The 21,618-nt window shown below is 40.4% G+C and overlaps 3 protein-coding genes across 7 annotated transcripts in view; 2 read left to right on the forward strand and 1 right to left on the reverse strand.

Moving 5' to 3' along the window:
* Positions 1–256: 256 nt before the first annotated feature.
* qpct (glutaminyl-peptide cyclotransferase) lies at positions 257–8,463 on the reverse strand. Its single transcript, XM_067614226.1, has 7 exons — positions 8,254–8,463; positions 5,763–5,909; positions 5,383–5,664; positions 3,474–3,641; positions 2,417–2,516; positions 1,567–1,683; positions 257–1,467 (listed from the first exon to the last, which is right to left on the reverse strand). Exons 1-7 carry the CDS (start codon positions 8,383–8,385, stop codon positions 1,268–1,270), a joined length of 1,146 nt encoding a protein of 381 aa, XP_067470327.1. The 5' UTR covers positions 8,386–8,463; the 3' UTR covers positions 257–1,267.
* A 661-nt stretch (positions 8,464–9,124) lies between these two features.
* mocs3 (molybdenum cofactor synthesis 3) lies at positions 9,125–15,231 on the forward strand. The gene is made up of 13 exons (XM_067614227.1): positions 9,125–9,361; positions 10,103–10,235; positions 10,319–10,411; positions 11,087–11,207; positions 11,836–11,910; positions 12,121–12,238; positions 12,335–12,443; positions 12,554–12,616; positions 13,135–13,298; positions 13,520–13,567; positions 14,157–14,253; positions 14,373–14,480; positions 15,018–15,231. The coding sequence occupies exons 1-13, from the start codon at positions 9,257–9,259 to the stop codon at positions 15,173–15,175; spliced, it is 1,392 nt and encodes a 463-aa protein (XP_067470328.1). The 5' UTR covers positions 9,125–9,256; the 3' UTR covers positions 15,176–15,231.
* Positions 15,232–15,888: 657 nt separating this feature from the next.
* The window catches only part of prkd3 (protein kinase D3), a 37,745-nt gene continuing 32,015 nt past the window's right edge, over positions 15,889–21,618 (forward strand). For 3 of the 5 annotated variants that reach the window (XM_067613662.1, XM_067613667.1, XM_067613666.1), the window contains exons 1-2: positions 15,889–16,305; positions 17,243–17,878. In XM_067613662.1, coding sequence (XP_067469763.1) covers positions 17,585–17,878 — 294 coding nt within the window. In that variant the 5' untranslated portion in view covers positions 15,889–16,305; positions 17,243–17,584. The remainder of the gene's footprint in view (positions 16,306–17,242; positions 17,879–21,618) is intronic. The other 2 variants (XM_067613663.1, XM_067613664.1) reach the window with 2 other exon arrangements.

Genomic DNA, 21,618 nt, shown 5'->3' on the forward strand with positions numbered 1-21,618 from the left:
GTTGAGGTGAGGCGGAGGGATTGAGGCGGTATTTGGTCTGCTAAGGAAGATGCTTTAGCCTGGAAAAACATGAGCGACAAATGCAATACTGGAAGATCAGTTTTGACTATTTGTGCTGTTTTAGGTTAGAACTACAGAAAAAAGTTTACACTACCTCATGCAAAAGGTCACCTTACATAACCAAGCTTCATCCCAAGCTCCCCAAATACTAACATTAAAACAAAGACTTGTAAAGATAAGCAAACTCTGCATGATCTCTGTTGTATTTCGAATCAACATTTATTCCAGACTCAAAATACAGGAAGTCCAGTTTTGGCATTGTGTATTATTCTGGGATCTACATTAAGATTGGGCTAATAATGTCATATAAACAAAGGCAGGCACATGAAACATCAGCACAGGAAGTTATCCACTTCACTATCTAAGATGACAGGATATGAAGAGCTAAAGATGTTTTTATAACACAAACAAACCCACTTCCTGCCCTTGACAGGTTTGCTCTATAAACACCGAACAGATTTACTCTTGGATAGGAAATGTCACATACCCTGGTCTGTAGCTAAAACACACAGCATGTGACACAGTCTCGTGTGTCGCCACAAACCCTGCCCCATATGTTTTGGCAGCATTCATGGGGGTGGCCATATTGTAGGCTATATGTTTATCACATAACATAACATCAGGGATTCTGAATGTTATACAGGACTATAAGGAATTAGAAATTCATAATGAAAGTTATTAAGATGTCCCAGTATTTGAATTGCTGCCAATTATTATTTTTAACGCTCTTTTCTTTCCTTTTAGAGGCAAGTGGACCAGATCATTGATATTAGTATTAACACTAATGACTCCTCACAGTGTAAGTGAGGGGTGTAGGCTGATATAAAGAAAGTAGTGTAGTAAAAAAAAACACACAGAACAGCCTGTGTGGTGATCTTGTTGCTGGGGACTTAAGGCTCGGAGGGAAGGTGAAGCTACGTAGTCTTCAAGTCACTTATGGCTCCATTAGGGAAGAAAATACATTTCACATACTCACATAAACCAAAATATAGACTTATATATAGATTTCCAAATAAAAAATGTACTTGTCCGTGTAGTTGAGGGTTTTTATTTCAACCTCACGTCTCAATCATTATGTTAACAAATCCATATTGTTGGTATTTAAAGAGGAGTAAATGCAGTGTATTCTTATAAAATAACAGTTGAAGATCTTTTCTATGGTGAAACATCAAAAGAAAGAAAGTTGTCGAAAGGAATGCTGGGGGTTTTATGGGGCATTTTGTGGGTTTGAAGGGTTGGAAGGTTTTGAAGCGTTGGCAGGTCTGGCGTTGAGGTACTCCAGAACAAAGAGCTGCATGATCTTGTTGAGGTTCTGAATGGTGGAGCGATCCAGGTTCTGCTCATTGTCGTCAAACGTGTGCCATACGGATGGGAAGGGGGAGGGGATCAGGTGGAGGATACGGACTCCTAACAGAGAGGCAAAGGATGAGGATCACCACCAAAGCAACACAATATACAGTATATAATCATAATATTTGTGGTAGTAGTGTCACTTGCTGTGTATACCTCTGTTTAGGAATGGTATATGATCATCTTGAATGTGGCCGACAGGTTGATCTGGCCAGAAATATTGCACATCATTAGGATGATTCACAAGCTGGTTCATGGAGTGTAGACGCTTTTCTGAGGATGTAAGAGGAAGGACAAAGAGTGCATCTGTCAGTTCAGTTAATCTTGTAAAGCCCCTCTAATTTTTTTTTCTCTATGACATAATCAAGTTTAAGTTTGGATAAAGAAGACATCCATAAGATCATATTTATTGAGGGTTTAACAGTCAAAAACAGCTAATCTGCTTCAAGATTGTGTGGGTGTAGTTTGATCTGATTTGATTGCCAGTGTTGGCAACATAAGAAAAGATCACACATCGTCACATTTAGGTTCAAATGTTGCTAAATCCTGAAGTTATTCAAAGGAGCCCCACCCCACTTCAAACCAATGGGAAAAGTGAGGACAAAAAAACAAAAACAAAAAAACGCAATATCTGTCACATTAAATAACCAAAACTTTAGCAGAATATAGTGCGTTAATGCAACACCCTATTACATGTAGTAAGAAGCTGACTGATAAAATAGGTTTTCAGAGCCTGTATTTATATATATTAGCAATTTAGGCTAAACAATACAATCTCCACATTGCAAGAGTTGCAAAGAAGATACAGTGTGACAAATGTGATTACAATAATTTGATTGTCAGAACTGTTGCCACATTGGCCTACATATGATGATGACTATCTTTAATATGACTAATGTATTTTGACTAGTGATTAACATGACTCATAGTTGACTTATAGATGTTTGTGGCACATCTTAAGCAGACCTACATACAACAGTAGCTACAACAACATCTGATCATTCACCAATGTTCTGCAGTCTGGAGAGCCAGTGTGTTGTGCTGGGGAACTGGTTCCCAAAGCGTGGGCTAGGGGCCCCGATCAGGTCCAACAACACAAACAGATCCTGGAAGACACAAAGAGAAGGGTTAACGAAGCTGGTGAGCTCTCCTGAGAAACTTTCTCTGCACATCCTGAAGATAACTCCATGACAAGAAGCCCGTTCTCATAAAGATCAAACCTCAGAGTCCCTACTTTGAGGTGTGATGGTGACATCATGTGTTCCATGGTGCAATGCACTGACATCATATGTGCACGCTATCTCTGCGAGACTCAGAAAACACACACGTCTATCTGTTCACGTGCACGCATGTGAATGCCCCTGCACACACACTCACAGACACTATGTTCTTTAAGATACTGTCTGCTTTATCTTTCTCTGTCCATACAGGAATGTCTCCATCTCTTGATAAACAGTTGCATCATCTCTCCACAGCTAGGATACAGAAACATACCATTTAATGTGACACCTTATCATAGACTGTTTAACAAATTATGTTTGATATCAGCCCCTCTGAGCCTCCCATATGATAAAATGAGTGGCTTTGTGATTTGAGACTTCTTCGAAATACAACTGCACCTCCCTGCCTGTGTGGGCTGTATGTGTAAGAGGAGATAAGAGCTAAGCGGATTGCACTGAAATTGATGCGGGCTAACAAAGAGATGATCTTGAGAGTGATGAAGTGATTATGCTAATCTCAGATGGTTTAGACCAGTGGTTCTCAAAGTGGGATCTGGGAAACCCCAGGGGTCCTTGAGGGGGTTCTAGGGGGTCCCCAGCAAAAAGGGGAATAATTTATTTTCTCTATAATTCCATCCATAAGTAATACAATGACAGAATTGACAGAAATGACAGATTACTTTCTGTAATCATCAAACATCTTATTAGATGGGGGACCCAGTGACAAAATCTTATCAAATGAGGGTCTGTGGTGTAACTTGTGTCAGTTTTGGGGTCCTTGATGTGAAAAAGTTTGAGAACCACTGGTTTAGACAGTGAAGTCTGAGCAGGGCTCTGACATACTATGCCGTGCAGTAGATTTGTGTCTGTGGCTCCAGCGGGATGTGGGGTAGACTCCATCTTCTGGGCGAGGTGGCGAGAGCCATACAGGGAGTCTGTAGAGGTCCACTGGAAAAGAGCTTCCTCTCCATCAAAGAAGATTAGCTGTAGGGTCAGATCAGGACTGGAGCTCTACAAGGGAGACAGCAGTGGTAGATAAACACAAAAGGAGAGACTGGACAAGTTATAGACAGCACCAGTTTGCATTTACACAGTTTTGATGCCCCCTAGTGGATTTGAGATTACAGGGACACAAAAACAGCCTGAGCTTTCCTTTTGTAGTATCTGCTTTTGTAACACACACAATATGCCCCTATGTGATTAATCAGCTATGATATTGATTATGTGTCCTCCTCCCAGGCAGTTAAATGTATTTGTATTCAGTGTGATTCCTATTCCCACAGTGACCTTTGTGACAGACAGCTGAGTCTGACAAACATGTCCCTTGGTTGATCTCTTCCTGTCACTGGAACTGTCATTGTCCGCCCAGTAGACAGGGGTCTGAACTCAACTGTGAAACAGGGAAAGGGCAGAAGAGCAGGCTACATGAATGCTAAGTGCGCTCCTTATGCTTCACTTGTGTGTGAAACAATTAAACAGTGTTGCTGGGAAATGTATGCTAATTCCTATCATACAGAACCAATAATTATTGCTTTTGTATTTGAAATGTTGTTGTGTTTGAGTGCAGACATTTGCAGAGGCTTGTTCTGTCTAATTCATATATGATCTTATACGAAAAAATAATTAAATATTGAGAATTTACTTAAACCTAAAAAGCAAAACACATTTTTTCTATTTAGAAAAACTAATAACCTCTTATTGATTGAATAAATTAAAATATTTAAAGGATAATACGGCTGGCAAAATTATATATTGTTCTTCATCAAACAGTATGAAAAGACAACAACCAACAATTAATTGATCCTAATAATAATATTGTCTGTGTAACGCAAGCTTGATATACTGAATCTTACTCCTCTGTGTCATAGACCTGTGTTGTTGTCCATAAACTAATAAAAACAAATAACTGAGCCACACTATTGAACTGGGTGACATGCACCATCATTACAATGGACCTGGGCACTGTGGTTTAATTTGAGTCAATCCCACATACACTGTCCTGCTGCCATAAATACTCACTACAGTATTACATGTGTATAAATCTGCATCTGAAAATGCAAAAAATCCAACAAATGCATTATTTACTCATATTTGAGCAATGTTTGCTGAAAACAGAGATACTCCGCTGTTTAAGGAAATTACTCTGCCTTTTAAAAAAATGAAATGGTATTTCTGACCCATTTTGTTCAAGATTTATGTCTTCAGAGTGCCACAGACTGGGTAGTTGGAACATACTGAGAGACAAATTATCGCATTGTTGGTTTAGGTCTTTTCATGGTATTGGTTGACAGAAGAAAAATATAGAATAACACCAGCCTTATCCTTTAAAATTATTGTAATGTTTGTCACACAGCACTGATGGAAATGTATTATTAATTTCACCCTCTTTCCTTTCAGGTGGTTGAGTACTCACTCCAACACTTGTCACTCAACTTGAAATGATGAGTTTGAGTGAAAATCAGTGATGTTCACAGGTTTATTTGAACAGGTTTTATCTGTCTGTGTCTTTGGCCTTGTTTTTTTCTAGAGCTTATAGGGCTATTGGAGACTGTTGTTTGACTTCCCTGTGATTCATGGCCACAACCCAAGTCACTGCTAACCACAACCGCAGAACATAATAAATGCCTGAATATCATTAAAAAGCCCTTTATGACTTTACACATAGGCTCACAGACAAACAGACCAGTAATGCATGATATATCTTTTGAACTTATTGTATGTCCTAGCTTTAAGTCACATGCTAGCCCTCTACCTTCTGAGTTTTCAGTTCTTCATCCAGGGCTTGTGCCAGCTCCAGCATCATGGCGCAGGGAACAGCAGAATCAGTGGCGCCTTGGAACTCCCTCCCGTGCCATTGTGGTGGGTAGTACTTGGAGTCGTAGTGACAGGCCAGGACCAGACGGCGCTTGGCTGATGGGTTGAGGGTGGCGATCAGGTTGGTGAAGGGCAGGGGGCTATAGGGTGTCTGTGACACAAACCTATCCTCCGTCACTTCCCAGCCTGCCCCGAGGGAACCGAGGGTTGTTTTAATATGCTGAAGATACACACATACATTACTTGTTAGTGAGTGATTTGGATGTATTTCCTACTGAAACAACATGTTGGAACCAGTGTCTAGCCATGATAACTCACCTGCTGCACGGCTTGGCTGCCTGCAGAGCCCGGGTACCTGGTAACAAGTAGTGGCCTTAGGTATCTTTGCCACATCTGGTCCAGGTTAGTGTGTGACAGGGCGGTCTGGATCTCCTCTGGTGTTAGTGTGACAGCTCGGTGATAGAGCTGAACAGGATCAGAGGAAACACACAAGAAAGAGATGACAAACAGTACCATTTTCACTTAATACTTAAGCAGGGAATAAGCATGTACATAGGGACTGATAGATTAAGCTATTGCAAGGTAATCTAACATAGTAGACATCAGATCACTGTGATCTGCTGTCATTCACTGCAGTGTTGCAAACTGTGAATGGAAAATACAGATTATTAAGCAATATTTACTTCTATTTGACTCAGTGTCTGCCATGACCCAATATCAGATCAGCAAAGTCTCAGTAAGAGCAGGGGAAATCTTAGTATGATGCCTTTAACTTGAGCAACAGCGAGGATGCCATATTGCAACAGATGTTAGCTTGTTACAACAGTGAGTTCAATCTCGTATTACTGGAAATGTTAATCAAGTTCAACCTGGAAGTGGAATTTTGGACATCAATGTTTCGGAGATGTTAGGGACATCTGAGAAGAAATTACATCTCAAGAATTATTATTTACAGTTACAAACTGTAATAACACCTGCATAACAGTCTATGTTAACATAAGACAGCAGCAATTTGATCCTATGGAAATGCTCTAACAAACACTGCATTTTTTTTTAGATGAGCTGTTAAGTTCACTCTAATGCCTCCTGAGAGAGAAACACAAGAGCCAATTAGACCAGTGTGAATAGACATTGAATGAATGGCTTCAGATAAACAAGAGACTTAAGTAAGGCAGAGAGGCAGAGGAGTGAAGGATGCTTTTTCACATTCTCCATCTCTCTCTTTGAGATAGACTTCCAAAAACATGATTATAAAAAAGCTGATCAGCCAGTTTGTGCAGTTCATGGAACACGACATGGATTCAAGCCAAAGTGTCTGTTCTATAAATGCTAAACAGGTTAAAAAAACATATTGATCCTCCGATCCAATGACTCTTCTTTCATTTGGTCTCAAAGTTCAACCTGCAGAGGAGCTCGGTTGTCCTGGTAACAAACTGAACCAACAGGGAAGACAGAGCAAGACAGGAAGAGCTGATGGTGAATGTCAGAGCACAACCAAAGCCAGTTTGCATCTGGTTTACACTGCTCCATTTTCTCCAACAATAGGCGCTCTGTTTAGTCCTTAATTGATAATATCATCAAAATTTGTATTTATCAAATCTATATTTAGGATTAGGGCTGCAATATTTTTTAATTTTTATATAATCAATTAATTGATTTGTGTATAAAATGTCAAAACAGGCCCATCAAAGTGCCAGTTTTGTCTAACCAACACTGAGGAAAGCAGCGAATAATCCCATTTGAGAATGTGGAACCTGTAATGTTCAGCATTTTTCTTTATAAATGATTGAAATGATTAATGTTTTTGATTTAATAATTTCAGCGCTGCTAAGGGTATATAAGTCTTCAGGCTGAACAATTTGAATGGAAAATCACAGTGGACTTTTGTTCTTCCTTATTCTTATTTGGTTTCACTTTATCGTGTTAGTAGGGGAGGGCACATTCCTTTACTCTCTTCAGTGCATCTTACAAAAACATTCACTTACAAAACGTGTTGAAAGAATGAGCTAGACTCATACTGGCTGACTCACTGCACTAGTCCTGTAATTACAACATGGCATATAATGTAAAACATATCATTATGTGGTCGCACACACTGGATATAGCCCTCCAAAGAGCTGGGGCTCACTGAGCTCAGAGAGGGTTAAATGGGGGTCCACTTAAGGTCTATAAATACCAAGAACTGCAATTGGAGGATCAATGATGATGGCTGTGCTGCCATAGCAACTAGGCAAAGAGGAGAGGAGAAGAAGAACATGAGTATCATGAATGGCCAGGCATACAGGTGCACCTCAGGAGAATTACACAACAAGTGTTGAGAAGCAGCACAGAGGGTCGCTGGAATATCATGAATAAATATTACAAATATATTACGGATATAAAAGGAAATTTGGAAACTTGTTTTTTCACATAATGGATAATAGGTAGTGTAAGTACTGGTAATCTCAATTTTAAAAGGAAACACACACACACACACACACAAACACACACACACGCATATATGTATAAATGTATAAATGTATAAAATATAACAGGATTTAATTTATTTTTCTTTTTTTACAATTCAATTTTTACAAATATTTCTCAGACAAAATTATTCAGATGCTTTTCATATACACACCCTGGGAGTTAATAATTGCATTATTATTATTTTAGCCTTGTCAAAAGTAGGTTACATGACAATAACAATGCAGGAAGCAAGTTTTTAGAATTGTTTCAGTCGTTTCTTTGAGAGTCTAAATGTACACTTACTACTGCCTGGTGACATAGAGGGAAAAAAAAAGTGAACTGAGCCTGTTAATTCATTTACCTTCTCTTGTGTCCACGGAATTCCATTGGCGCAGTGGATGAATGTCAGCCAGATGCAGACAGTGTAAAATAAACGCATTATAGAGAGACTGTGGCTTCGCTCAACCATCGTTATTGTCGCTCTTGTCCACATTCCCGACTCTCCTCTTGTGAAAGCTACAGATCATGTGAAAAGCAGGAGGGAGGACCCGAGGCTCTCTAAACCACAGCGCGTCACTACACTGCTATGTATGTGCGTGTGTGTGTGTGTGTGCGTGAGCGTGTGTGTGTGTGTGTGTGTGTGTGTGTGCTTCATCTACTCCTTGGATCCACAGTGGAACAATGCCACATGTGACCCCATACTTTGATAACTGCTCATTTTCACCAACCCATCAATACATTTTCAGAATACCTTGAGTCTGGATCTGACAAGAAATGGCCTGACGGGACTCATTATATGCTATGTGCTAATTAACGGTTAATTTTCAAACAGAAGTACCATAGCTTATTTGACGGAAGAAAATCATATGTATAATTTCTATAAAGATAATTCTTGAAAAATCTACAAAATCTTTAATAAGATACAATAAATTTTTTTCTTTTCTTATTTGTGGAGGGTAAATAATAACATAGAATATTAATTTACTTATTAATTTAATTACCTTTCTTTCTTTTTTAAACTTTATTGAAAGTGTGCAATCACAAACACGCCAGCGGGACTAAAGAGTGTAATACATTTAGGGGAAAAAGGTGGTTAAATTAATGTCTTATTAAGCTATAAACTTAAAAAGTTTTCTTGTTGTACATTTAGATATTGAAGAAATGTATTGTTTGATCATTTAATTACTTTCCGTGAAAGTGCGAGCAGCGCTTGCTACGTCACCTCCCACGTGGTCTCACTCTCACGTGGTTAAACCGGAAGTTTGCGCCGTTCAACCAATACATCCATGCTTGCAACTATAACCAGAACAGACTTGTCACACTTATAAATATATTTTGTTCCTGTAATTGCCCGCGTTTTTTGCATGTCAGCAGCGATGTCTCAGGAGGTCTGCGGTCTGAAGGCTCAGCTGAAAGAGAAAGAGAAAGAGATTGCTGCTCTGAAGAAGAAACTGGCTCAACTGGAAAAGGTATGCAAGACTGGTTTGTAACCAGAGATAAAAATTTGTCAGTGGCCCAAATTTGCAAGCTGTGTTTACAGAAACAAGTCAGCCTAATTTTCTATCCAACAGAGTGCAGCTACAGCGTTCATTTTCTGGTTAGTCAAGGCTACATAACGTTAGCAAACTATGCTTATTGTTGTCAGGGTCAGATGAGCACGTTTGACAGTGCTGTAAGTACACTTTTATAATTAACTTGCACACTTAAAGACGAACTGACCTCTCAGGAAAATAGCTGAGAAGAAATGAAAAACTCCATAATATCAGCCATCAGTAGGCACACACGTACATCCATAAAATCACTGAAGATGCTGGGTAACAACAGTTAGCACCCATAGATGAAAACACACCTGCTATACGTCATTTTCTAGGTAGATATTACTACATTTCAACTACAAACTATCAATATAGAATTCAGCGCTGTATTTGATTCATAAGCTTTTGAGCTAACACACAGGTTTCTTTTTTTATCACAAAAAAAAGTAATACAAAAACATGTATCTTAAAGTGTCTCAGTGCAATAGAGCACAGTAACTCATCAAATCCTAAATGTTAGGGAAACATAAATTAAACGCACTAGAGGCCACTTAAATCCCTTCTTATGTCAGACATATTGGCTGTAGAGGCAGATTGTTTTGGGTTGAGATACCACATGGCGCAAAGCTCTTGTAAACATGTTATTCTGTTTATTAATCCTTGGTGTGATATCAGAGCCACACCTCAGTACTGGAGCTGCATGACAGACTGACACCCCTAACTCCCCTGAAAGCCAAACCAGCGCTCTGCAATGAAGACATCATGCGGTACAGCAGACAGCTCCTTCTGCCTGAGCTGGGTGTGCAAGGTACGGATTATTCTGTAAGCATTCCGTCAGGTGAGATTTATGGCATGATTGAACATGAATAAGTGAATCTTGGTTGTCCACAGGTCAGCTGAACTTGTCCAAGACCTCAGTGCTAGTTGTGGGCTGTGGAGGACTGGGCTGTCCCCTGGCACAGTATCTTGCAGCAGCAGGCATCGGTAGGTTAATTAGTTGAGAAAATCATTTACCTTGAAATAAATATATGGGTGTGAGTAACTGTTGAACTCTCAGTGGTTTGTCTTTTCTGTAGGCAAAATTAGCAATCTGGCTCACCTCCCAGGGGTGGGTAAACTAAATAAATGTTCCTGTGGGGGGAAAGGGGTGCAACCACAATTATGCATTTACATTTTCCAAAGAAATGTATCACACTACCCATTTTAGTGCTGTTTAATGAATACAATTAGGTGCACTGTGAAAAAGTAGGTAAAGAGACAAGAGTATATTTAGAGCTTTTAATTTGAGACTTTTTTTTTGCAGTCTCACCTATGTCCTCTGGCACCTTAACAAAACTTTGGTTGTTTAACTGGAGAAAAACTGGAGGAAAGGGGTGTAGAAGTTTATGTATAGCAGATATAATCATCATCAGACTGAGCAAAGCCATTGAAAGTGGTGAGCAGACACAAAATTAGAGAAAAGGCAAAGACCAAGGACTATAGATAAAAAGTAGGCAGTCAAGTATGCTAAGTGAGACTTTATGTTTTTTTCTTCCAAAGACAGACTTTGCTAAATTTGCATTTACACAGAGTTTAATTGTCCTAGTTCAACTGTTATCAGGGTTTGCTATTTTATTCGAAACCCTTCCTCACTGCCTCGTTCATCGTTGTGTCTTGCAGGGCGTCTGGGCCTGCTGGACTATGACGAGGTGGAGCTTAGTAACTTGCACAGACAGGTGCTGCACGGTGAGGAGAACCAGGGTCAGGCCAAGGCTCTGTCTGCTGGCAATGCTGTCAGAAGGTACTAACTGGCACCTGCACACATTGTATGAAATATTATCCTATATAGAGTTCCACTTTGTGTGGGACAATGTCATGCAGGTCAAAAGCACCTGTATGCCAGTATCATCTGGTAGGACAAAGATATTTGACAGCATTTGAGAAATGTATTCCTCCTCATATGTGCCAAAAAAGCACAAACAGATCTGAAATAGAGATGTTAGTATTTAGATATTATTAGTAAATGGTCAGTAACTATGATAATTGGCGTATTTTTATGCTTTTTGTGACCCTTTGGTTGCTGTGTAATGTATGCTGGCGCTCTCCAGTCTCACCACAGGTTATATTTGGTTGTGTATTTCTCCCCAGTCTGCAAATATTGTGTAAACATGTTATTTTAGAGACAGCTTTTTTTGGTGCCTTTCTCCCTCACAGTGGGCCTACTGTGGTTAGCACTCAGATTTTATAGCCAATGCCACACGAGGGCGTCATTTCTCTGACTAGGAAATGACTTTTGTAGTGTATTGATGCTGTAGTACACACAGTCTGGCATCATCTTCCTTCTTTGCCTTCAAAACTCACAAGTAGTGGTTTTTGGTTGAACAGAGCCACTAGTACAGCTCTGATATGGGTTTTGATTATGTCTACAGGTTGAACTCAACAGTAGAGTGTGTTCCCTATCACCTGCAGCTCTCGCCGGAGAACGCTTTACAACTCATTCAACAGTATCCTGCCGCAAAGTCCTCAGCCTACATCTGTTACGCAGACCTGCCACTGGCTAATTCCTTGTCATGAATCTTAACAGCTGCCATCCACTAAGTCTTACCCATGCTTATGATTACATATCACACTGCATGAAGAGCATTTTGGAAACCTAAAAGAGAAATGTGCATGTTTAACTTAGAAATACTTTACCTTGACTTTTCTGTTCTCATATACGACATTGTAGCAGATTGTTCAGACAATGTCCCCACTCGTTATCTTGTGAATGACGCCTGTGTGCTCAGCGGCAAGCCTCTTGTTTCAGCAAGTGCCCTGAGAATGGAGGGACAGGTAAGGTAGAAAAACTCAATTGTCATCAGTACACCCTCATTTCACCAGCGTAAAAACCTTGGTGTTCTGAGTGTATGTGTGTGTGTGTCTGTGCAGTTGACAGTATATAACTACTGTGGAGGCCCTTGCTACAGATGTCTGTACCCAGTACCCCCACCCCCAGAGACAGTGACCAACTGTTCTGATGGAGGGGTATTAGGAGTGGGTAAGTCGTCTACTTCTTGTCCCTTTACTTTCCCAGAAGTCATTAACTTTAAACAGAGTACAGTCTTTGTAAATGATAGTCGTTAGTAACGTTTTCCACTTATTTTTAAGTTCCCGGGATAATGGGCTGCTTCCAAGCATTGGAAGTCCTCAAGATTGCCTCCGGACAAGGCTGTATCCTTTTGTTTTCCATTCTTAACTCCCACTTTACATACAGTACTTTCCTCTGCCATTTCGTTGCTGTACTGAACATCCAGACTTTCTGCCCAGTCATCTGGATGAACCAATAAAGAACTGCTGAAAGGTTTTCATTGTAACAAAGTTAGGGATGGGGAGGGTGTTTTGTGCTTGTCTGATAAAATAAAACAAAAACAGACAGGAATATTTTTGTCTGCACTCTCTGGACTGTGCTGACTCTTCATTTGCTGTCGTCTCATGAAGCTGTTGTGGTAACAGTGTTCTCATGCTAATATACAGTAGACTCACATTAGAGAATAGACCTGCCCTATCCTGCCCCCAGTCTTGCATTGTCATATCCTGCTAATACCTGGAACTGGTGCGTCAGCCAGGGAAGTGTCATACTGTTAAAAAGAAAAAGAAACAGAAAGTTGCCATGGTGTATATACACAACTGGGAGCCGATTCTTGGAATCAAGCTGCGTGGTGATACTTTTCCTTGACCAGGCGTGCTAGCTTCCTGCGGTCAGCAGCTGGTGATATTTGACGCTCAAAATGCCAGATTCCGGTCCATCAAGTTACGGCCCAAGCAGGCTAGCTGTGCAGTGTGTGGAGAAAACCCCAGTGTAACCCAGCTGGTGGACTATGAGACCTTCTGTGGGTCTGCTGCAACAGATAAGGTTGATCATTAAAGAAGAAACTTGATATTATGGATTGGAGGTTTTTATGCAAGAATGCATGCCTTGTACATTGTCACAGGAATATTAACTTTTTTAAGTCATAAGCAGTGTTTCTTATATCAGCTAGATTTAACCATTTAATCTGACACATACAAAATACATGTAATTATCCTCTAATCACAGGAAAATTCTCTCATTGCCTCATTTTCCTTGTGTTTCAGTGCCGCAAACTCAACCTCCTCTCCAGAGATCAGAGGATCACAGTGCAGGTAGGAATATACACTCCAGAACAGTTAGCCATTGCGTGACTCCCTGCATTTAGAGCTGATTATTGTATGATTAGTCACAATTTTTTTTCTCAGTTTTCATGTGCATTCATAAAACTGATTACATCTCAGCGCTGACCCAACCCTAAATGGGAAATGACTTAAAATGTGCCTGTAGATTTTCTATGGGAAAGAATAACATGTTCTATTTGGCACCGAGAGTAGTGGTAGTGGATTGCATCTGTTTATGTTTCTGCAGAATTGGCGCTTTCAAACCCGCTGAGTCATTAAGCACAGAGATGGGGATCATGATTGATTGGGCTGTAATCGAGATTGTGCAAGGGGCTCCAGTTAGAAACAGTTTTGTTTCCTGTGATTTGAGGAAAAGCAGTTAAAATGTTCGTATTACTCTGCAAATGCAAATACAAGCGGTACCTATTTCAACATTTGCTGTAAGTCATTTAGGTTTCCCTGTTTAACTGGAGAGATACAAATCAATTCAATTTTCTGTTCCAAAAGATAAAACCACACCTCTCTCAATTATAAAGTTCATTGTATTTGTGCATAAAGGACTGTTTTAATGTAATTCCAGGATTACAAATCCATAATGGACAAAGCAGAGCCCCATCTTTTGCTGGACGTGCGCCCTCTTGTGGAAGTGGATATGTGCCACTTACCCACCTCTCTCAGTATCCTTCTGGTGACAGAGACACAAAATCAATCTCTTACTGTCATAATTCTAAACCTTCTGATCATGTTTGTCTGCTCCCCGTATCTGTGTGATTATTCTCCTTATATTGTCGCCCAGACATCCCACTCTCAAGTTTAGAAGACAGGAAGAGTGAACATATCCGATTACTCCAGGAGAGCATCAGCCAATTGAAACAGCAGATGGCGGGTGACTGCCGGCCTCCAGGTAACATGTCAAAACACCATTTAGGTCCGTACATGTTGTTTGAAATGAACAGGCACTTTGTGTGCATATTCACAGTCCACTGTGTAGTCACATACTGCCAGGCTGGCGGCTTATTTTGGACAGCTAGTAGCAGGTTGTAATGGGGTTGCTAGGTGACCCCTTTTCCAAAACAAGTATGGCCAACCTGAGCAGCTGGCCTGCTTTAGAGAAATTAATATTAAAAACTTTATTTTGGTGCTGCTCTGTATATTCACTGTGTTGAGGTTTCTTTATCAATGAGCTAAATTTAGCTTAGCATATAATACATTCTTAGCTGTCTATTTTATAATCAGTTCCAATTTACCTGTATATACTCAGTGTAATGTTTGTACCATTCAGCTTTTTGTCCCTCGTGGTGTTTTTGTTTGTCCTTCAATCATACAGTATGAATGTATTGAAGTTCTTCTGTAATTTGAATCTAAAGCATATTTAGTTCACAAGATCGGCTGTCGTCACCAAACTTATCTCTCATTGTTGTCTCTCTGTGGTTTCCTCCAGTTTATGTGATTTGTAAGCTGGGTAACGACTCTCAGAAGGCTGTGCAGGTTCTGGAGAAGATGAGTGGATCAGAAGTGGACAGTATCAGAGTGAAAGACATCTGTGGGGGCCTAATGGCTTGGGCGCAGAGGATAGACCCCACATTTCCACAGTATTAATGCATTTAACTTTGACAAGACTGTTCTATTAATAAACTCCTGCATTCTGTTTGTCATCTTTGATTATTTTTTACTTATGTGCATCGGACGTTGTGTTCATGACATTGTTTCAGGTAAATTGTCTTTAATGCCAATGCTGAGTTGCAAAATCTCACTAAGTGTAACAGCGGACCAGTTCCTAAAATTTGTTGTGTAATTTTCTGTGTTCAGCTCATCAAAAACAGAGGCAAGCAGTTAGATAACACGTAAGCATCCTTGCAAAATCAAGTCCTTCTTCCTGTTTTTTCTGTCAATCAGAAATTCAGTGGAAAAGACATCTTCCTCATATATAATAAATCAAACCTTCGTTGTCCATGTCAGGGGCCCTCAAGTAGACACAGTGGGCCACAGACCCTTATTTTTACAGTAAACCCCCCTATAAAAAAAGAGTTAAATTGTCTAGACAACACAATAGAGACTAAGAGCTATGAACAGAAATCTTATACTTTCTTTTATGTCTATTTGTTAAAACAAAGTGAAATCAATCCACTCCTCATTTTGCTGGGGGCATCCTGAAGCCCCTTTAAGGGCCCCTGAGGACTCCTGTACTCTACTTTGGAAAACTGTGCCACAAACCGATCCGGGTTGTGTAGAAGTTTTTTTTTTTTCTTCTTGGCATGGCCAAGTTGAAATAACGGAAAAGAAATGCACATGCGCATTGGTTAGAACTCCATCGGAGGCGCCATTGCTTTACAGGGCTGTAGTTCAAGTTTTCCTCCCCACACATGGAAAGTCAGTTATGCGGAGATAATAGAAAGACTCCAAGCCCCAACGACGGTCGCTGCTCTTTTTCTCGTCAAGCAGGGGGAGTAGTCACAGCTGGAAGGATAATAAGATGCGCATGAATTTACAATCTGGAATAAAAGATAAAGAGAAAATAAATGGACGGCTCGGTTAGTCTCAGCGCGCCTGTAAGTAAAAGTAATGTTGGTATTTATTCTACGTAGGCTACGACGCTGCGCTTTTGTTTGAGACTTGAGAAAAGTGCAGAATAATAAACTTGAGACTCCGCTTTCCTCAGTTGATGGAGTTACAAAGTTTCTTCAGTCCACTCACAATGGAAAGAAATGCGCCCTTCGCTGACTGTGAAGGTAAAGTATCATTTCTGAAACATTCAAAGGCGACGTTTGTTCTTTTTTAACGAGCTTTACGTGACGAGACAGTTCAACTGCAACAAAGTCTCCCGTGAATGTGCAAATTCACGGCTTGTATAACTTGTTTTGCTGGCATTCTCGAGTCTCGACTCGGGGTTGTGTTCTGCCAGCAAGCCAGTCGAAAGTGGGAGGGGTGCAGATGTTCAGAAGCCTCTGTTCCAGATGTTTGTGGAGTTTGAATTCTTGTAAACCCAGAAATGATATGCTTTATCAACTTTTACGTGTCCTCGTGAGGTATAATTTCATCGTCCTGCACACTAGCATCAAGGCCCATTTGTGTTTGAGAGAAAAAAAAACTTCTTAAGTTCACCAAAAAGTTGAAAAAAAAAACAAACAGGCGATGTTAATGTTTAAACCTATGACACTTCACCTAAAAGTTTAAGTTGTTGCTAATTTAGCACGCTCCATTTACAGCTACACGCAATATAAGCTAACCTTGGGAAACACTCACAACCAAAACAACGGAAAGCAACATGAAAACAATACAAACAACAATATAAATAACCTACCTGAAGCATAATTTCATGATTTAAGAATCTGTTTTAAGCAAAGGCAAAGATTTTGTGGTCTTCATTTAAAAAAAAAAAAAGATGAGCATGTGTCTCTGTGATGTTAGTGTGGTAGCGGCAGTGAAATGAGAGCTGTAATTGAAAAGGCAGATTGGCTGGAAAATGTCTTTCTAAATGAATTCAACCAAAGAGTGTCCATGAAATGAAGAAAAGGAGCTGGCACGTTCATACAGCCGGGATGAGAGCTTCTAATGTGCATCAATCCTTTACTTTTCTTTACTGTATTCAGATAGGAGAATGTTTTTTTCATTATAAATATAGCACTGTGTGTGTTTGTCTCTGTGTGTGTATGTTTGTGGTGACAGGCTTCCTGTGGTCAGAGTGGATTACTGACTTCAGTAAGGATAAGGATCACCACTCCAGGATATGAAGTTTGCTGCAGTGATTTCACTGCAGAAGCCTGCGGATTGTTCAGAGACTTTTTCTCCATCACCTGCCCGTCTAGTGAATGTGGTGCGTGAGCTCAGGTGGGCGGATAGGCTGTTACCCTCATAATTTGTGAGAAACAATGTCACACTCATAAAAAAAAGACATACAGTGCTGACTCACTGATGAGGACCAAAGATTTTCCCTATCAAAAGCCTATCCACCTCCTTCACTGAACCCTCCACTATTCAGCATTTCACGTCGCCATTGGAAGAAACCCAATGTCTGCCTCCCCTCCCCCATCCTTACCTCGAGCCTTCCTCCACTCTCTCCATCCGCACCACCCATCCTTGCCGTCCGCCCCGTCCCCGTCACCGAGCCCGCCCGGACCGCTCTACACGAGACTGTCCAACGGTAGTCACAGCGCTCCCAGCCCCACCAACTCCCGCAGCTCCTTCCATGGGGTGTCCTTCCTGCTGCAGATCGGACTGACCAGAGAGACGGTCAACCTGGAGGCCAGTGATCTGTCGCTGTCTGCTGTCAAGGACCTGGTGTGCTCCATAGTGGACCAGAAGGTAAGGATCTCATCACATCTCAAAATCACACTCTGTTTTCAGTTACATAGGACATCCCTCATCAAACATTTTTCTCTACCCACTACAATTAGCTCGCTTTCAAACTGAAGCAGTCATTCTGACGGGCCAACATGATGCACCAAATGTTTTGCCATCTCCTACCATATTCATCTGTTTAGGTTTTGTTTTCCAAAGCAGACATCTGGGCCTTGTGCCCCAAAATGAGTCAAACACCGCAGAAGCATGCTCACAACAGCAGCGATGCTCCTTCAGTTACAGGGCACAGCGTAGCGGTGCCAGTTATTTACATTGTGGTGTAACGTTGCTGGACTTGCATGATGCAAGTGCACGCATACAAGCTCATACACACATACAGAACTACTCTGTGGTTTTGCTCTGCCTGAAGTTATACCCAAAGAGGAGCTGGATATTCTTTATTTTTCATGACATTGGTAATGGGTTGTAATGTAACTGGAGTGTAACCTCAGCACAAGAAGTGACTTTAAATGCAACTATAGGCTGCAATATTTAACATCATTCGCCATCTCATATTTGGTTGTGTAAGACAATATGAGCGTGTGTGTGCCTGATTATAACATGCAAAATAAGAATGAGGGCAAAACATTCCAATTTTTGTTTTTCATTTGAATTGGCCCCATATGATAATAAGCATTGTAAAGATATAACACCACAGATGATACGCCTTTTATATGAAGTGTTTTTGTCTGTCTGGGATATATAAACATGTTCAGTAAACTACTACAAATGCCAAATAAGATCAAAAAAGTCTTTCACATGATCTGCAGTGTTAAACTAGTACATTTGCTTAGTAAGTAATACAATAAGTACTGCAAATTGAAGTTCAAAGTTGATAACATGTATAATTATTTAACTTTTAAATACACAGTATTTATAAGAGACTTATAACACATCAGTGCCCTGAACCTCTTACTTGGTTATTTTGCGATTGTCTTCTTTGAGCCCATGCATGTGTACTTCATGCAGCAGTTGTGTGGGATTAATGGTGTGCAAAGCCTGTTGGAATAATGAAATGGCTGTGCATCCACACATCGCTGTTTTTTAACCTCTTGTGTATAATGATGATTACTCCATTTGTGTCTGTAATTATCATTGACTAAATAAAAGGAGGGTGATTAAACAGAGCACTTTCATCAGCCACTAGGATCTGAACATTTGGGTCGGTCAGAGCTATATTAGTGTTTGAGATGATGATGATGATGACGGTGGTGGTTTTTAATCAAAATAAGGAAAAATGAACGAGGGACAAACTTGTGTTGAGCACAGTGGAAGATAGTGAAGGAGCTATCTGTATTGAGTCTGTGTCCTTTGGTTTCATGTTGTCCAAGTTGACATTCCAGAGGAGCAGGGTAATGTTGTTGTTCTTTACGAGGTCTGCTGATTCTCACTAGCTAGTTATGAACAGTTCTGGTCCGCAGAGCAGAAAATCTCATCACTGCGCATATTTACATGGATCCTGTAACATATTGGCATAGTTGCAAAAATCTGTAACAGGAAAAGGGTGGGAAATATGATGCTTTGAAGAAAATCCCTTAAAGAAAATCAGTGCAGTGCATTCATAGTGCACAGTTGCTGATAATCTGCCAATATGACATCAGGATCACATATTGCTTTAGTGCAATTTTATCGTATCACTTCATATCACATGCATTCATCTAAAGATGCCATGCACTCTAATGAGATATGCCAGGAAATGATCTAATTTATGGCCAACAGTCATGGGAACTCCTTTTTATAAGGCTATAAACATACTGCTGAACATACTGTACATCCTTTTCATCATAATATACTGTACATCATCACCACAGAACATATCCAGCCCGTTCATCCACATTATTGTGCATTTCTTCTGTTAAACACTGCCAAATGCAGTGTACTGCCTCAGCTATTTCATGAAATCGAGCCATATGGCTTCGATATCAATGGAAAATATGACTGTAGGCCCAGTGCGCTCCAGTCCATCCCTGCCTCACTTCTTGTTCTAAAATATGCATGACAATGGTGAGCCTTTTACAAAGTCTGCTCATCCGGGCCAAATTTTCCAGCTGAGGATCTCTGACCCTAGCTTAGCCGTTGACAGTCGTCCCAGGAACTCTCCGGTCAGCACAACCTCAGGTGTCTGTCAGCAGAGGCGAGACAGGAAAGAGCTTTAGACTTCATGTGGTAATATCTGCATGGAGATGGAGTCTGGATGGAAGTGTATTCCCCCCTTCGTGCTGCTGTTTCCTCCGCTGTGAGTTGGCCTGTTTCACTCGGTGACTCACCGCTCAGCCATGCAACAAACATGGATGCTTATCCAGACTTAAATCTGTCCATTCAGTGTTACATTTTCTGCTGTGTCAGCTGTTGTGAACTTTCAGAATGGGATTTAGATGTATGGCTATATCATGCACATTTTTAGGATTGCAAGTAATGATTATTTTCATTTTAGATTAATTGATTAGTCATTTGGTCTATAAAATGTCAGTAAATAGTGAAAATGTCAATCACTGTCTCCCAAAGCCCAAGGTGATGTCCTCAAATGTCTTCTTTTGTCCTGACCAGCAGTCCACAACCCAAAGATAATCATTTACTATAATGCAAGACTAAAGAAACCAGTATATATTCATATTTAAGAAGCTGGAATAAGGGAATTTGGACATTCTTAAAAAATTACTCAAAATCAATAACAATCAAAATAGTTGACAGTTAATTTTCTGTCGATCGGCTAATTGATTCATTGACTAATCGTTGCCCTACATAGTATTTTGACAACAAATACTGTTCAACCATTTTGACATCTTGTTAGTCTTCAACCTCGTATTACAGTGGCTGAGCAGGTTGTTCATCTTCCTGTTGATAATATGTGTCTGAGTCACTGTGCCAGCAAGGCAAAAACAGCAGCCCAAATACACTTTCCTCAGCAGCGCTCCTTTAGCTTTTTTATGTGATCCCAAAGTGCTTTCAAGCATGCTGGAATATGTAGTGCCTCCACTATGTCTTGTCTGTGCTCTGGGTTTCTTCCAGTACACAGCCGAACTACCTCAACCCCTCTCGCTGGCCTGTTGGACTCCATTGCTGAGAGTGCTATTCTACACAGGAACCTTATTTTGGCTCCCTATACTTGCAATCTCATTCTTTCAGTATCTTCTCAAAGCTTGTGACCATAGCTTAAGGACAAATAGATGGTTTTCTGGTGAAGAGGTTGCTCCGCTTTGCTGTACAAATGTTCATTTTTAGTTTTGTTCTTAGTTTACTTTTGGAGCCTGTTCCTTCTCTGGCTTGCCAAACTATAAGAGATGTGACACTGTTCATCAATCTTAAGTTTTCTTGGTAGGTAATAGGCAGCCACATCATGACAAACTAGCTCTTTTCCAATTTTCAGTGAGCCTTTGTGTTGAGGATGCTTGTTACTCGCAGAGAAATTACTGTTACAAGCCATGCATACAAGCCCTTATGCTATAGCAGATGTACTCTGGATGTGGTTGGACAGCTGTGGAATTTCCAGATGTTTTCATGTGCTCTCTTTTACTGTGTATAATGTGTCATGGCTTCAAGGTTGATATTTCATATCTTTCCTGAACCCTTTAGTTTTGAATAAGTCTCATTGTTTGACGGGGAGTCATGCAGCCTGTTATAATAGCTGTGTATTGTATAGATTTCGTACGGCTCATTCCTCTTCCTGCTAACGACTCAACCACATGACTTGGCAAGCATCCACA

This window comes from Thunnus thynnus, chromosome 16 (assembly GCF_963924715.1).
Source record: "Thunnus thynnus chromosome 16, fThuThy2.1, whole genome shotgun sequence".
Taxonomy (NCBI): Eukaryota; Metazoa; Chordata; class Actinopteri; order Scombriformes; family Scombridae; genus Thunnus; species Thunnus thynnus.